Source organism: Nicotiana tabacum, chromosome 3, assembly GCF_000715075.1.
Source record: "Nicotiana tabacum cultivar K326 chromosome 3, ASM71507v2, whole genome shotgun sequence".
NCBI lineage: Eukaryota > Viridiplantae > Streptophyta > Magnoliopsida > Solanales > Solanaceae > Nicotiana > Nicotiana tabacum.
The window spans coordinates 31,516,439-31,534,294 of record NC_134082.1 but is presented as its reverse complement, the minus strand read 5'-3'; the positions used below and the strand labels follow the sequence as shown (position 1 = coordinate 31,534,294).

The window sequence follows — 17,856 nt, the reverse complement described above, 5'->3', positions numbered from 1 at the left end:
TTATGGCAAGGGCTAAGAACTCTGAACAATAATATAACTGATCCATGGATTGTGCTAGGGGATTTCAATGTTGTTCTTTCTGTGAATGATAAACAAAATGGTATTCTAGTACACCCAATGAGATAAAGGATTTCCAAGAGTGTATTGAAGACATATGGCTTGGACAACTAAAAAGTACAGGGAGTTTATTCTCATGGAGTAATAAGAGAGATGTACATATCAGAATTCACAGCTTTATAGATTGGGCTTTTGGGCAAAATAGTTCGATAGCTATGGACATTTGGAAATAGTCTACCTTAACCTAGGGTGCTTAGATCACTCTCCTATTATTGTTAACACTGGGAGAATCAGACAAAACCTTACTAGGTCATTTAGATTACTCAATATTCTTCTTCAAAATAAATATTTTAAGGTAGTGATCAAAACTACATGGCAGTATAAAGTTCCTGGGTACATTATGTGTGGAATATGCAAAAAGCTCAAACTTATTGAGCTAAACACAAGACACCTCCAGAAAGAGGTATCCAGTTTGGAAAGGAAGGTTGAAGACATTTGAGGGAAGTTGTATGACACTCAACAAATGCTAAACTCTGATCTTTACAATCCTAATCTGATTCAAAAAGAGAGAGACCTGATTTTTGAATTAGAGAAATAGTCTAACATTCATGAGGAGCTTTTGAGGCAGAAGTCTTGGGCTGTATGGTTAGCAAAATGGAATTCAAATACAAGATATTTTCATGCCTAAATGAAGACTAGACAAACAAGGAACCATATCTCTTCAATTTGTAATGACCACAAAATTATGCTGACTGATCCAGGCCAACTACAGTATGAGTTTATTAATTTTTTCCAAGAGTTGTTGGGCACTAAGGCTGCAGAACTACCTTGTTGGAACAACAACATTACAAAAGATGGGTATTGCCTCAATAAAGAGGAGCAGCAGTGGTTGATTAAACCAGTGAGAAAGGAAGAAATTATACAAGCTTTGAATGATCTACCAGCTGACAAAGCCCCTGAGGGAGATGGTTTTCCTGTTGAATTTTTCAAAGCTAACTGGGATGTAGTGGGAGATGATGTTATAACAACTATTCTTCAGTTTTTTGAGACTGGAAAAATCCTTAAGGAGATAAACAATACAACTATTACATTGGTGCCAAAAGTTCCAAATCCTACTCATGTCAAGGAGTTCAGGCCTATTGCATGTTGTACGACTCTGTACAAATTGATAGCCAAGGTGATCACTGTCAGACTTAAGCAAGTAGTAGACAAAATTGTTGGGCCAGCACAATCAGCTTTTATTGAAGGAAGGAATATCTTAGATAATGTGATTGTGGCACATGAACTAGTCAAATGTTACAATAGAAAAGGAACGTCTCTTAGATGTCTAGTAAAAGTAGATATCAGGAAAGCTTATGATACTATTGAGTGAGATTTTTTTAGAATGGTCTTGTTAGAATTTGGAATACCAGTGTAGTTTGTCAAGCTCATCATGGAGTGTGTTTCGACTGTGAGTTACTCTATCATTTTAAATGGAGGACTCACCCTTAAATTCCAAGCAAAGAAAGGTCTATGACAAGGAGATCCTATGTCACCATTCCTATTCGTGTTGACAATGGAGTATTTGAACATATCTTTGAAACAACTGAATCAAAATCCCAACTTCAATCATCACCCAAGATGCAGGAATGAAACTAACCCATATTTATTTTGCAGATGACTTAATAATATGCTGCAGGGCTTATAGAATATCTATTCAGTTGATGATGAAGGCATTTGAACATTTCTTTATAGTCTCAGGCCTTAAAGCAAACATGGAAAAAAGTTCTCTGTATATAACAGGGGTGGATCTACAGTTGAAGAACCAAATCTACGCTGAAATGCACTTTGCAATGAGAGAGATTCCTTTCAAATACCTTGGTGTCCCCTTATCATAAAAAAAATAATAAAATAATAACAGTTCAACAATGTATGTCACTTGTGGAGAGAATGATTGCAAGGATCAGATGTTGGACCACCAAATTTCTTTCATATAGTGGCAGAGTGTAGCTAATTAAGAGTGTCCTTTTGAGATCCAAACAAACTGGTCACAGATTTTTCTGATACCAAAGAAGGTGATGTAGTTAATAACAAGTGCCTGTAGAACATTCTTGTGGACTGGACAATGTGCAACGTCAAGAAGAGCACTTGTAGCATGGGAGAGATTATGTATGCCAAAATTAGCAGGGGGCTTGAACATAATTGGGTTTCAAACATGGAATAAAGAAGCCAGATCAAAATTGCTCTGGGCTATCACAACAAAGAAAGGTACCTTGTGGGTTCAATGGATTCACAGTTTCTACATTAAAAGTAGAAGCATCAGTGAGATGGAGACACCTAAACAAGCATGTTGGCTTGTTAGGAAAATTTTCGATGCAAGGAAATGGTATGGGAGCAATGATTTGTGCACAGAATTACAACAACTAACTCATGCTGGGAAGTTCATGATCAAGAAGGCATATAAATACCTACTCCCTCAATATCCTAGAGTTATATGGAAAAATCTCAACATGGTTCCATGTTCTGTACCAAAGTATCAGCTTATACTTTGGCTTGCACTTCAAAAAAGACTCAGTACAGCAGACAGAATGGCTAAATAGGGAATGAAAATTCATAGGAACTGTGTATTATGCAGAGCTGATGCTGAAGAAATACATGCACATCGGTTTTTTGACTGTGATTATTCAAGACAGATTTGGAGTTCATTCTTACGCTGGACATGAGAAAGCAGTCAAGTAGGGAACTGGGAGGAGGAGATTGAAAGGTTAACGACCAAGAAATACAACAACAAAACCCATGCAGATGTACTAGGATGGCTATTAGCTGTCACTGTTTATCATGTCTGGAGTGAGCGCAATGCTCGACGATTCCAAGAACATCAGCAGAATTGTATTTCAAGACTTAGAGAGATTGTCATTCAATTGCACAGGAAAGGACATTTTAGAAGCAATTGGAAAAGATTACTTGATAGGTTGAACTCATATCCAAGTCTAGTATAGACTTCTACTGTAATAGATATATAGAGGGGATGAGTAAATGTTAGTAGGATACAAAGTTCAGGACTAGCTCTAGAGTCAAAAAAGAACTAGTGGATGTACATATTATACTTGATTGAATAAATTTTTTATTGTTTGACCCAAAAAAAAAGTTTAATTGAATAATGATACTTCAAAATCAAATGAATTTGTATATACTTCCAATTCTACTTTCACTCCATTATTTGAAACAAAATGTCATCAGTGGGTTTTCTTTCAATCGTAAATTCTCTCACTAGCTTGCTGTTATGTTCATTTTTAAATTTTTTAAGGTATTCATTAAACTTTGATTTTGTGTCATTTGAAGCACGTAGATTATTTGTATTACGTGCATATATATTTTATGTTATTTTCTTCAACACTTATTTCAAATTTTTAAAGATTATATTTTTTGTTGAACCATAAAAGGAGCATGATAACTTGTGAAATTAAAGTGGTAAGATTATAAAATTGAATAAGTGATAAGCTGAATATATTGCGTGATATACAATTGAGGATTTCTATAGGATAATTTTTGTTTGTGATTAATTTAGGTATATAGGATCAACATTTATCAATTTTAGAAATTTACCCTTTTTCCACTAGCTCAAATATATATATATATATATATATATATATATATATATATATATATATATATATATATATATATATATATATATATATATATATATATATATATATATATATATATATATATATATATATATATATATATATATATATATATATATATATATATATATATATATATATATATATATATAAAAGCGCGAAGGCCCTTAGCAAAATGTCATTCGCCTTTTTTACCCTTTAAAAATAGACTTTATATTAGACAAAATCGTAATTTAATTATTTTCCTAAATTTTATGACTTTGAAATCAGCTAAAATTTTGGTTATTAAATCTTTCCTTATTTTAATTACATAGAAAATCCTAATATTTAGGACATTTAAAAAAAATATTATTTTTGAGAAATAGGAGTATTACGTAGGAGTATTGAGTTTCTTTTCCTTAAGGCAAATTTAATGAAATGCTTGACATTTATTCTTTTTATATAGTGCACTTAGAATTTTAAGGGAAGCTTCTGTATATTATTACTATTAAATAAAAGTGAGAGGTTTATATTTCATTAAATATTTTTTAAATTAGTGAATGTATATTTCAAATATTATAAAAAATTAATAAAGATAAAAATATTATTCGAGTTGGAAAGGAGTTCAAAAATTATAAAAGTACGAAGTCCCAATGCGAAAAAATAAAGTTATTTCTTTTTAATAGTCAGAACAAATAATTAAGTCTTTAAATGAAGTACTCCCTCGACTTCAGTTTATGTACAAAAAAAAATTATTTTTTGAGATTCAAACTAGCGAAATTTTAAAATATTTTTTCCATCATATTGGCACGAGAAAAATTGCAACATATAGTATTTCTTATATAGTTTTTGAATATTTAAATTTTAACTTTAAAATATCAAGTTAATCTAATTCAATTTAGTTTTAAAGAATAGTCAATTTAACTCTTGAAAAGCGAAAAGATTCACATAAACTAGAAAGGAGAGAGTAATGAGCACAATAATACAATTTTATTATTTTAAAATCATCATAGGTGTAAGATTATTTTTGAAATTGATAAAATTCTTAAGATACATAATTTATTTCTATAAGAAGAGTATTGATGGTGAAAAAAATATAAAAAATAGAGCAAACTTGTTATTTGTTTTTTGTATTGCATAACAAAAATAACAATAGTTTTCATAAAGTGTCTGCATATGTCCTAAGAAATTACAATAACGCATACATGAGAAAAAAAAATTATTTATTGAATTAACTAAATTAGATCACTATATATATATATTTAGGAGCTTCGATCGTTTTCGTTTTTTATTTAATAACCCAAATAAATTATCTAATATAGTTACCTAATATTTTAAAAATTATATACTTGCGCGTACATAAAACTAGTAACTTAAAATGCCCTTCCAAGTTCCATCGAAGAGTGAGGAAGCTGCCCTTGGGTAAAAAGAGAAAATGGCAAAGAAAGCTTCATCAACGTCTCGAAACTCTGCTTCTGCTTCTGCTTCTGCTTCTGCTTCTGCTCCAGCTTCAACTCCAGCTTCTACCAACACCTCCGTGACAACAACCAAAAGGTGAAGAACAAAATGGAGAAAAGAAAGGTTTTTTTTCCCTTAAAACGATTTTTAGGTTATTTTTGCTCTTTCTCTTTTGTTGCTCACTGTCCCATTTGTTTTCTTGATAATTACAGTCAAATGGTGCTGAGGGTAAGATCAAATGGGAAAGTAAAGGCAAGTGGAATGAAGCAGAGCAAACCCACATCAGGGAAGAACCTTAAGGCCACTTTCAAGAAGAATATTGCAAAAATAGATGCCATGAAGCCTAAGAAACCCCCCACTGCTTTCTTTTATTTCTTGTATGTTCCCTTTACTGAAATTCCTTTAGTTTTTCTTTTCTTGCAATCATATTCTATTTTTCTGTCTGGGGGTCTTTTTCTTTTCTTTGATGTATAAAATCTTCTTAGTATAGCTTCTTGCTTATTAGAGGTACCCTGTGGAATTACTGCGTGCAAACTGGCCCGGACACTACGGTTATTAAAACAAGAAAGTATAGCATCCTGCTTATTGTTAGCTCAAGCTATTAATATAACTATTAGCAGGTAAATTTGTTACAAAGTGTGAATTATTGATGTTTCCATAGGCTGCCTTCATCTTCTGGTTTGGACATTTCCTTTTGAAGTTTATCTAATTGTAAATTGAAGTGGTTATATTCAAATTTGTTTGCGGCACAACGGTCTATTGGTAGAGGCGTGGAACCCTCCCTTCTTCTTGCCCCTTTTTTTCTCTTTCAGATTCGCAGTTTTTCTTGAAGTTTTCAGGTATGCCTGGCCATTTGAGAGGCGCGTGGGGCACATGCGTCGACCGAAAGGGACAACAGGGAAGGCGCGTGGCGGCGCATGGAGGCTGGAAATCGCTTCAGTTCTGCTTCTGCAACCATCGCCTCGACCTCCCTAATTATAATCTAAGTTCTATCATTTGAGAGTTGGTACCTCTTGGTCAACTATTGATATTCTGTCATCCAATTATACTAGTTTAATAAATTGTTCTAATTATAGCACATATCTTGTTTGTTTTCTAGTACTCTCGATTCGTGTCCGCTAGTTTTCAGTTTTATTCATTCTCTTTAGTATTAGATTAGTTTGCTTTACATTGTATTGGCTTTGGTGGTCGATGGTAGAGTGAGGTCATCTCCTCAGGTGGGGTAGGAGCAAGGAGGGCAAGGGGGCAAGGGAACCTCTAGGCTGAGATTTGGGTATAGGAACATAGGTACATTGATGGAGAAGTCTATAGAGCTAGTGAAGATTCTTCAGACAAGGAAGATTCACTAGTTTGTGTCCGGGAAACTAGTTGGGTAGGAGCTAGGGCGCAAGATGTAAGCGGGTTTTAAACTATGGTACTCGGGAGGCTTGAAGGGCAAGAATGAGGTAGGCATTTTGGTGGATAGGGAACTCTAGGAGCAGGTGGTGGAGGTTAGGAGGGTGAACGCCAGACTGATGGCTATTAAACTTGTTGGTGGAGGGCTCACTTTTAATGTTATTAGTGCATACGCACCTCAAGCGAGCTTGGACGAGGTCAAAAGGCATTTTTGGGATGAGTTGGATGAGGCCGTGCATGGTATACCTCACACCAAGAAGCTTTTTCTAGGAGGAGATTTCAATGGTCACATTGGAATGACCACAAGGGGGAATGGCGATGTGCATGAAGGTTTTGCTTTTGGAGTTTGAAATAAATGAGGAACTTTAGTGTTGGATTTTGCTAAAGCTTCTGATTTGGTGATATCTAACTCAAATTTCCAGAAGATGGAGGATCACTTGATCACCTTTCAAAGTATGGTGGTCACGACCCATATTTATTACCTTCTCCTTAAGAAGTGTGAATAGCGGTTTATGTATGCATGAACTACAAGGCTATCCCAAGTGAAAATCTTATGACCCGACTTAGGCTCTTCGTAATGGACTTAGAGATTAAAAGGAAGAGGAAACAAAGGGCTATATATGGTCTCGACCAATGATCAAGTGGGGAGCCTCGACTAAAGACAAAGCCCAAGCGCTGGGGGAGAAGTTGCTGGTAACGAAGGGTTGGAAGAGTAGTAGGGATGCGAGTAGCATGTGGATTACGTCCTTGAATTGCATTAGGGAAGCAGCTAGAGAGGTGTTAGAGGTCTCGAAGGGCTACTCTGGTGGTCACATGGGAATTGCTAGTGGAATGGAGAGGTCCAAGGTAAAATGGAAGGCAAGAAAGTGGCATATTTAAAGTTAGTGGAGAGAAAAGGCGTGGAGAAGAAAAGGATGAATAGAGAGTGTGAAGGTAAAAGAGGCGAAATTAACAATTACAGAGGCTAAGACTGCATCATTTGAACATTTTTATAGAGAACTTGGGCCAAAGGCGGGGACAAGAAGTTGTGTAGGCTAGCCATGGTGAGAGAGAGGAAGGCCCGTGACTTAGACCAAGTGAGTTGCATCAAAGACGAGGAAGTCAAAACATTGGTGGAAGAGACACATATTAGACAAAGATGTCTGACATATTTTCATGGACTGTTAAACGAAGAAAGGGACAAGAACATTGTGCTGGGTGATTTGGAGCACTCCGAGAGTCGTCGAGATTTTGGTATTGCAAGCGTATAAAAGTGGAGGAGGTTGAGGCGGCTATGCATAAAATGAGCAGGGGAAAAGCGATCGGGCCAAATAATAATATCCTAGTAAAAATTTGGGAACGCAGGCATGGCAGGCTTGGAGTGGCTTACTAGGTTATTTGATGTCATTTTTAAGATAAGGATGCTCGAAGAATAGAGGTGGAGTAGGATGATCCCGTTGTACAAGAACAAGGGTGATATCTAAAATTGGATCAACTATAGGGGTATTAAGCTGCTAAGTCACATTATGAAAGTTTGGGAGAGGGTGGTGAAAGTGAGTGTGAAGAGTGTGTATTTTCGAGAATCAATTTGGATTCATGTCGGGACAATCAACTGTAGAAGCCATTCACCTTGTAAGGAGATTGGTGGACCAGTATAGGGAGAGGAAGAAGACTTGCAAATGGTGTTTATTGACCTAGAAAAAACATACGACAAAAACCCAAGGGAGGTTCTATGGAGAGGTTTGGAGGCTAGAGGCGTGCTTATAGCATACACTAGGGTGATTCAGGATATGTATGATGGTGCTAAGAGCCGGTTTAGGATAGGGGGAAGAGACTCAAAACACTTCCCAGTCATGATAGGGTTGCACCAGGGATCAACTCTTAGCCCGTTTTTATTTACCTTAGTAATGGATGTACTGATGCACCACATTCAAGGAGAAGTGTCATGGTGAATATTATTTGCAAATGACATAGTATTGATTGACGAGACGCGAGGCGGTGTTAACGCAAGGCTGGAGGTTTAGAGACAAACCCTAGAGTCAAAAAGTTTCAAGTTAAGCAAGACCAAAACCGAATACTTGGAGTGCATGTTCAGCTGCGCGACTTACGAAGCTCACGTTGACGTGAGGTTTGATACACAAGTCATCCCAAAAGAGGAAGTTTCAAATACCTTGGGTCAGTAGTCCAAGGTAATAGGAGATTGACGAGGATGTCACACATCGTATTGAAGCGGGCAGGATGAAATAGAGGCTTGCATATGGTGTTTTATGTGATAAGAATATGCCACAAAGATTTAAAGGTAAGTTCTACATAGCGGTGTCAGACCGACTATGTTGTACGGGGTGAAGTATTGGCATGTCAAGAACTCCCATGTACAAAAGATGAGAGTAACAGAAATGAGGATACTGAGACGGATATATGAGCATAGCGGGAGAGATAAGATTAGGAATGAATATCTTCAGGACAAGGTGGTAGTGTCTTCTGTGGTGGACAAAATGCGGGAAGCGAGATTGAGATGGTACAAGCATGTGAAGAGGAGATGCACAGATGCCCTAGTGAGAAGGTATGAAAGGTTGGCCATGGTGGGTCTTAGGACTCGTAGAGGTAGGCCTAAAAAGTATTGGGGAGAGTTGATTAGGTAGGACATGACGCAACTTCAGCTTATCAAGGACATGAACCTTGATAGAAGGGTATCGATGTCGAGAATTAGGGTAGAAGGCTAGTAGGTAGTCAAGCGTGTCTCTTTTTCATGCCAGTAGTATTAATATTAGTCTCATATTTTCTTATCCGTAGAATTCTATTACTATATGTTGTTTCTTTCGCTTCGATTTTCTTATCATCTTTTCTTGCTGTTGTTACTGCTTCATTTTCATCTTTCCTTGAGCCGAGGGTCTATCAGAAACAACCTCTCTACCTTCACAAGGTAGGGGTAAGGTTTGCGTACACACTGCCCTCCCCAGACCCTATTTTGTGGGATTACATTGGTTTATTTTGTTGTTGTTGTTGTATTTAGTTTTTGATAATCGGGAATTTTCCGAGGGCCAGTGGCACATGGTTGGGAACTCGGTGGACTCCTCTACCCTTCTCCACTTAAGTCCAGGTTTCCGTATGCGGCAGGGTTCGAACCATTGGTATGCGCCTCCACACATCACGCGCTAAGCTCTTATCAGTAGACCAAAGCTTTGGGCAATGTTCTTGATGCCTTTATTATTGCTCTTTAGCTTAATTGAGTGTGCTTCCTTTTCAACAGCCTGTAGACCAGAGATCAACAATTTTGTAGTAATCCTGCCCATTCCCGTAGCTTTCAATCTCCATTGATATGTGTTGTCCCCATCTAACATTTTAGTTTAAAAAACAACTCCTGGAATTCAGGTTCCAGAAGGGCATGTATCTTTAACAATTTCCACGTTAGGTACCACCTCAATTTTGTCCACTTTGGTAGCGAAATGGCGGAGTAAACCCATTTTTGAGGAACTTATTAGGATTTCAGCTTCCCTCTAACCTCAAATTTACTCGCAGATAAATCCCCCAAATGTTCATTTCATCTTCATATGCAACCTTTTAGTGCATCACTCTTTCTGTTTTTAAATTCCTCAGCCATGCTTTACTCTAGTATCCTTCTTCAAGTCTCAAAACCACAAAAAAAGTTTCAGGTTCCCCTTCTGATATGATGACCCTGCAAAGATAATTTCCCAATATTGAAAAAACCTTCAAGGTGACGGAAGTTCATAGCTGGTGGGCCTCCTTTACAGAAGAGAGGGCATGGATATGTTAGGGTGTTCTTCTATGGAAGGGTGAGATTGAGTGGTTTGCTGAGTCTGGGGAATGGCCAATATTAGGGACGGAAGATGTTAAGAAAATTTTACTAGGAGTTTCTTGGGTGAGTAAACGATAAAAAAAAAAGGAGTTTCTTGGGTGAATGGTGGTGCTGAAAATTCCACTAAAAGGGTGATGGAAGTAATAGATTAAGGGTTGACAGGGAAGTTGAGATAGCCATCGGTATAATGTTCTTCCTTCGAATGCTTTGCAATGGTGAATTATTACTTTATGGAAAACATCTTGGGCAACAGGGTTGATGTATTCTAATCATGCTATTAGTAGTAGGCTGACAGGATACCTTGCATCCTAAGTTATTGGTCAGAATTCGGCAGTTTGGGTTCGATTTGGACCGGCTAAAGTGGTTGAGCAAACCAAGTGAATGACTGAAAGACCTATATAGGGAAAAACTTCTGCTTCAATCTGTCAACCAAAAATTTTACCCCTTTTTAGTACTCTATTTGAAGACAATTGAGCTGCATACACTGATTTTTGTTAGCTAAATAAAAAAGGAAGTACCAATCTCAGTAGTGTTTCACTTAGGAATGTTGCTCATTACAGGCTGTCTGCAAATCTTAGTTGCTTTTTCTTCAGGTAATATGAGATACCCCTAGAAAAGATAAGATTTCTTCATGAAGTCGTTTATGTGTGGTATTTTGAAAAAAAATTCATGAATAGAGCTGACAGGCTTAAAGTTCTTATTTCAGAACCAAAGCTATGAAAAGAAGCATTTACATTTACTTTCAAATTTGCTTGTATCATGGAAACTAGTGCTGCTGCTTCCATATCTGCCTTTTTTTAAACTTCACATCTCTGATAATTTGGAGAAACGCCAGATAAAACTACCATAGCCTAGCGTTTTTACCCATTACGGGGCCTTATTGCCTTGTAGATTTCCCCCTCTTCGATGTTCCTATTGGACAAGCTACTTGCTCCTCCACAGCATTAGAAAGTTTTGTATCTTGCAGAGCCCAAAAAATTTCTTATTGGATTTGATTACTCTAGCTTGGATATCTAGGTCTTCAGTAAACCTCTCTACACCAATTAATTAACTCTACTCTGCTTGCCGCAAACTAAAAAGCTTTGTTCTTTCTGTGTGTGTTTTCAACAGTGGCATCTTCACTCTTTTGTCTTCAGCATATATCTTGACAATCATACAGTTCCATGTTTACCGAGTGGCTGAAAAGTAAAAGTTTCCTGGTGAGTTACCTTTTTCTTTTGAGTAAGATTTTCCTCGTGAGTTTTATTCCGGGCTTCTTAGGAATAGGTTTTAGTCCCAAGGCCTAACTTCTGAACGATAATTTTGGATAAATTTCACATGTGTCAATCTGGCATGAACAGAGCCTTGAAGCAGCTGTAATTAGAACTGATGAAACTACCCCCTGCTATCTGTGGACACTTGTCTTTGACCTTTCCCTTGAACCTTGTTTGCTTCGGCTTCCGTATGGGAAGGAATTTCTCTAGTATATGAAGAGAGCAGGGGAAAAAGTAGCTGAAACTAAATGATTTCCTATTGCCAAGCTTTTGCTTGGCGACTATTCTAGGTATATGGCTATATGCAAAACTTAATTTTCTGGATTCACTAACTTGACCATCTATCCAACTTAGGTTTAGTGTCAAAGCCATTGGCTATGAATTGAGTGCATTAGAAGAGGCATCCTTTGAGTCTAAGCATTTTTATAATTTTATGCAGTTCACTGAAAGAGGGGTCGTATGTGCATAAGTTAGCAGCCAAAATAACACCGTGGTTGGTTGAAAATTGCTATTCTTGGAGCATTACGTAGAATCCCTAGCAATAACCCTCAGGGGAAGGCTACACAAAGCATAGAAGTAGCAAAGCTGCTTTCAACCCAAACATGTCAATTCATAATTCTTCACTCATTGATTTGTATAGTGCTTAAACCTCAAGAATTTGCTAATGTTCCACCTCCTTCACGTAATGTGATTAAGCAAGAAGTAACTGCTAGTGGTTCTCTGACAAGTAAGCGTTTTTAAGAAGGGAGATATATAGAAGCCAATTGAGACAAACTTAATGTTAATCCAAGTAAATATGAATCTAGAAACACAAATAGCAAAATATATACTGCAGTGGCTTATGAGAACAGATCTAAGATATAAGTGAAAATGCTAAAGACATAAAAGGTGCTTCAGAGTGTTGCCAATAAATTCAAGGTCAGAAATGAAAATTTTGGGATTTAAGCATTAAGTCATCTTTGTGTCATCCAACTTGCTTCTATGTAAGTTATTTCATACCTTACTACTACCCTACATCACCCTTCTGAACTCCTATGCCCTATGCCTTTAATCTTCTTTGAATGATCCTTTTACTCTTCTAAGGTGAGCAAATTCATGTTCTTTTCTTGCAGATGCTACCCTCGTCGTTTACCTTTTTGGCTGATGATATAAACATATTGTTTTCCTATCACAAGATTCTTTTGTTTTGTATCTAGTGTTTCTGGGTGTCCCTGACTAGACTCTTGCTGCATTGCATCTACAGAGATTATTTGAAGCTCAAAAATACCCATATCTTCTATGTGTTCTGCTTACTAACCTATTCCCTTCTGTTTCTTGCTAACCTATTCCCTTTTAGTCTGATGATATAAACATATTGTTTTCCTATCACAAGATTCTTTTGTTTTGTATCTAGTGTTTCTGAGTGTCCCTGACTAGACTCTTGTTGCATTGCATCTACATAGATTATTTATTCTTGAGCCGAGAGTCTTTCGGAAATAGCCTCTCTACTCTCCTGGGTAGGGGTAAGGTTTGCGTACACTCTACCCTCCCCAAACCCCACTTGTGGGAACTCAATGGGTTGTTGTTGTTGTTGTTCCAGGGAGGACTTCCGTAAGGAATTCCAGGAGCAAAATCCAGATGTCAAGTCAATGCGAGATGTATGTGTCTCTTGAACCTCGATTTGATCTATTATTTTAACTAGTTTTGATTGTATATGGCATTTTTCTCTTATTTTTCCAATGATGTTTTGCATTTATATCAAGCTGCAGGTTGGGAAAGCCTGTGGAGAGAAATGGAAAACAATGACATATGAGGTTTCTGTTCCCGAGCTAGCTTTTTCACGCTTTGTCTCTTTCTAGTTTGCTGCTCAGTTGTCTATCAGTGCATTAATTTTAGAGATGATTCTTCCTTAATACTGCACACATTAAGCTAGCATTCTGAGGATGGTCCTTAAATTGTTGTCTAGCTTTTATTACATGCATGATCATGCCTTCTTTTGCGTTTGTCAAAGGGTTGTTATACGGGTAAGGGTACTTCATATGGATTCTTCAAAACAAACTAAAAATTAGTAAAAGACTGCACGTGCCGGTACTGTGTACTTAGGCACAACTCATATTGGGTACATACCCTTAAACGAGTCTATGTAACATAAGCCAATACTAGTTTAGTTTTATTTAAGTTGGCCTCCATTTTGGTGTTTTTCTTCCAGTAACGGCTGCACTAATATTTTGAACATGCAGTGAAGTTAATGAAGCACTGTGTCTTCCATAACTTATCTGACCAAACAACTGCACTTGTCATTTTAGTTTTACACATAAGAAATGAATAAAGCATTTGCTGCCTGGCATCAAGGAAATCATTTTCTGGTAACTTTATGTAATTGAGTTGAGGTTCTTTGTTCTAATCCAGAATAGTTACTAGTGTTAGTAGAAGAACTTCATCTCTTTGGTTACCTCAATTTGGAGCTTAGTTGCTCATTATATGGGTTGCTTTGATTGCATTTTAAATATGTTGAGTGGGGAGAGATCAGAGCAATTAAATTGTTTCAGCATCAAGTCTGAAGCAGCCTTAAATTATGTTTTTTCTGACCAGATTAATCCAAATAGGTCAAGTTTTCTTCTTTGGTTGATAAATCAAGTTCATTTCTTTAATAATACCCCAAGATGGTGTCATAAGTATTTACAAAGTGAATGAGTTGCTAAACAACATTTATCAATCAAGTTTTTACAATCATCTAGGCATGAAGGTGCTCATTATTTTACCCAATAAAAGAAGGGGAACAAAACGGATTATTAATACATGTAGTTATGGAATAATTTCCTACTATTCTCATTCCAAATCGTCAAAAGCACACAACGGCATGGTCTTCAAATTGCTCTGTTCTGCTTGCTAAATCTCTGTGATCTCGATCTGGTTGTCTTCTTCACCGTCCCTGAATCACCCGAACCATCTCAAACAAAGGAGAGTTTGAGATTCCAATTGGTTCAAGTTCATAACCTATAAGAACTAGAAATTTTCTTCTGATCAGAGATCTCAAGAAACATTCTATGTTAAACCAAAGGGTCTATAGTTGTATAGGAACTGGAAATTTTCTTCTTATCAGAGATCTCAAGAAACATTCTATGTTAAACCAGAGGGCCTATGGTTGTATTGGGTGTATAAGCTACCGAATAATTGTAGTTTTTCAGTGGTTTGTCCATGAGGCCATGTTACAGAAGTAGGCTGTGGTGGTACCATCAACCACTTTTCCCTATATATGTCTTTCTATTTTGGATGTCTAGTCTTAACATTGCTAAAAGAGATTTTAGGGAGAAAAGCATTCTTTGAAACAACTTATGCCGTTGTTTTCCAATATGACTGCCCATTTCCTATACCTAGGACCTATCATCCCCTAGTACCATCTTTCTTTATGATGGGTAATTAATTATCCATAACTACTGGCACCTGAATTGCAACCAAACACGGTTAGATAATCAAGAATTATATCTCTTTGTGAACTCTGTGTCCTTGCTCCTATTAGGTGCAGGAGTAATGGAGCAATATGATTTATTGTTATCCATATTTAGCAGAACCTGACTTGTGAGCAAACATGGGAAAAGTTAAAGAAGTTTTTATCTCTGTGTAAAACTTGTCATACCCTTGCTTCTTTTTCGCTGAGTAATGGGTACTCCCGAAGTTGTGCTAGTGAACCTGCAACACAACTAGTGAACTAGAGGGCACTGATTGAAAAGGATATCTGTTCTGTTTGGTAGACACTTTTGTTTGTTTTTTATTGAAGGATATTTTACCTCTGAATTCCTTTATTTTTTTCTCTTTCAGAAGAAACTTTTTTTTTAAAAAAGTGCCTGAAAGTGTAGTGATCCCCCACTACCAACTTCCAATGTTCTTCTGCTTTCATCTTTTTTTCTTTTGTCAAGTCATAGAATCCTTAAATTATTTAATCAGATAGTAGAAAAGTTCCTGCCGGCTTAATATTCACCAATACATTGGTGGTAAGCTTAGACAGGCACTAAAATACTAAGGAGAAGGCTCACTTATGTGTCATGCCCCAGGAATGTAGCCTTCTACCTTGTTGAGTTTGCACTATTAGAGAGAATATATTTTATTCATCTCCGCCATTTTCTTTCCCTAAGTTGTGGGGGCTAGACCTATCCTTTTAGCCAGAAGTGGTCTTCTAAGATTTTCGGACTCACATTACCTGATTCAAAACTATGGGATATGGTTTGTCAAATTCCAAATCCAGCAAGTACCATTCAACATGGTAGGTAGCGTAATTTCGGATCACCTGCTGAACAATTGAAAGGCTGTTGGTTTTAAGCAAGGTCCGGACCGAGGAAACCCTGTATCGCTTCTGGGCTTCAGCAGATGATCCCCTTCCTAGAGATTAGGTTCCTTATCTTGTTACAAAATAAAAGTCCACTAGTTATCAAGTATATCTGTACCAAACAACTAGTTCCAATTAAGTCCTCAATTTTTGCTTGATGCGGACTCCACGCTTGCATATTTGGACCATATTGTATAATCTGTATCTGTTAAAGCGCTTGCTTCCCCCTGGAAATAGAGTTATGAAGATCCAAGACCACTGACATTTGACTTTACTGGTTGTAGGAAAAAGTGCATTACTATGATATAGCAACAGAGAAACGAAGAGAGTTTGATAGAGCCATGGCAGACTTTAACAAGAGAAAGGTAAGCTTGTGCTTCCCTTCCTAGTTTCTTTAATTCCTTAACTAGCGGTACTGCAGAAATTGAGGCAGTATTTTTCTTGCCATGTGATGGAAACTATGTGCAGGAAAGTGGAGAGTTTCAAGAGTTCGAAGAAGATTCGGATTTTGATGAATAGTTCAGTCATTGTTCGTAATGTTCAGATTTAGATGTTTGTTAAGAATAGGGGTATTTTGGCGTTGTTCCTGTATATCCAACTTCTCAGTCTATAGTCTCTCGACTTTATGACTTACCACCTTGGTTGACTGAAAAACCATCCTTTTCCCAACCAAACTAGAATCCACTTGCTCAACTATGGGTTCTCTATGTACAATCTTCTGTACATTAGCCTTCCAAGGTGTTATGTAACAACAATGGGGAAAATAGATGTTCGATGCAATATTCTTTGTGCATAGTGCTGCACATTTCATTCTAGTGGAGCAATCCTTTTCTTTGAGTGTATATTAATCTTTATGGTCTGCTGCCTCAATAGCTGGAGCATTCACCCTATGCTCGCTTTATGTTTTGGTGAATGTTTTGAGCATGCTTTGCGACTTGCGTTGTCTGCCTTGCACGTGCAAATAGATTTGATCACTTAGGATGTTGGTCATGGCGGGCAGATAAATTTTTTCGTGCTGCCTGGCAATGCAAAGCTCGTGTTTCTTAGCAAAATGGAATTCTTGGTGCATCAAAGGCTTAGTATTGTCATTCATGTTCTTTGCCAGCTAATGCATTATATCAATGATCCTTTTGCTGATTTAATCCCGATTAATGATATGGTTACAATCTGAGGAAGTGGTTCATCATTCAAACGTGGGGGAAGTGCAAGCCACTAATAACATATGTATTTACTTTTAAGTCATTGTTTAAAATGTCTTTAGTCTTTGACCACTGCTTTAATAAACTTTAATTGTCCGGACGAAAATACCCTTCTGCTCATGTCCTTGACGCGTTTAAGCAAAAGAAAACTAAAGAAGAAAGCTATCTATATTATTGATTCAAAAATTACCCCCATATTTCCAAATGAAGAACTCAATTCTCAATTCTAAAATTTTTAGATAAAAGACCCGATATTGCGACACGGCCTTCCTGCGCCTCCGGGGCGAAAATTTTAAGGCTGTGAGGGTCAAAAATCAAAATACGACCAAATGTGGCTGTTTATGCAAAGTCAGCCCTCCGGTGCCCTGTTTGGGAACATTTGGCTATTTTTGACAAAAACGGCATCACCTGGTTTATTTATAACAAAAATTAAAATTTTGATATTTTTGGTTATTTTTTGCAAAGGGGAGGTTGGACCCGATGAGGGTTGCCTACGTATCTCACACCCTGTGAGAATCAAACCATGCGTAGTTCGGGCAAATTAACCGAACTATTTTAAAACATGATTTTTATTTTTCCCTGGCAAGACAACCTATTTTCCTTTTCTGCTTTTTGAAAACAAGACAAAATGACGATTTTTCCATTTTCAACAACCAATAACACAATCTATTTTTCCAAATTAAACTAAAAGACTTCTTTTTTTTTCTATATATTTTTTTTAGTAAAACAAAATAAAACACATTTTTTTTTTCAAAATTTCGGCAGAGTTTCGCCAGTAATTGGTCAT

General features: G+C 36.9%; 1 protein-coding gene across 2 annotated transcripts; it reads left to right on the top strand.

The window, feature by feature from the left end:
- Positions 1-5,010: 5,010 nt before the first annotated feature.
- LOC107828168 (high mobility group B protein 14) lies at positions 5,011-16,712 on the top strand. 2 transcript variants are annotated; one of them, XM_016655433.2, is made up of 6 exons: positions 5,011-5,219; positions 5,336-5,500; positions 13,147-13,204; positions 13,310-13,360; positions 16,155-16,235; positions 16,339-16,712. In XM_016655433.2, exons 1-6 carry the CDS (start codon positions 5,101-5,103, stop codon positions 16,387-16,389), a joined length of 525 nt encoding a protein of 174 aa, XP_016510919.1. In that variant the 5' UTR covers positions 5,011-5,100; the 3' UTR covers positions 16,390-16,712. The 2 variants fall into 2 exon arrangements, with proteins under 2 accessions (XP_016510919.1, XP_016510927.1); XM_016655441.2 differs by having other exon boundaries at positions 5,018-5,219; positions 13,316-13,360.
- The last annotated feature ends 1,144 nt before the right edge of the window (positions 16,713-17,856 follow it).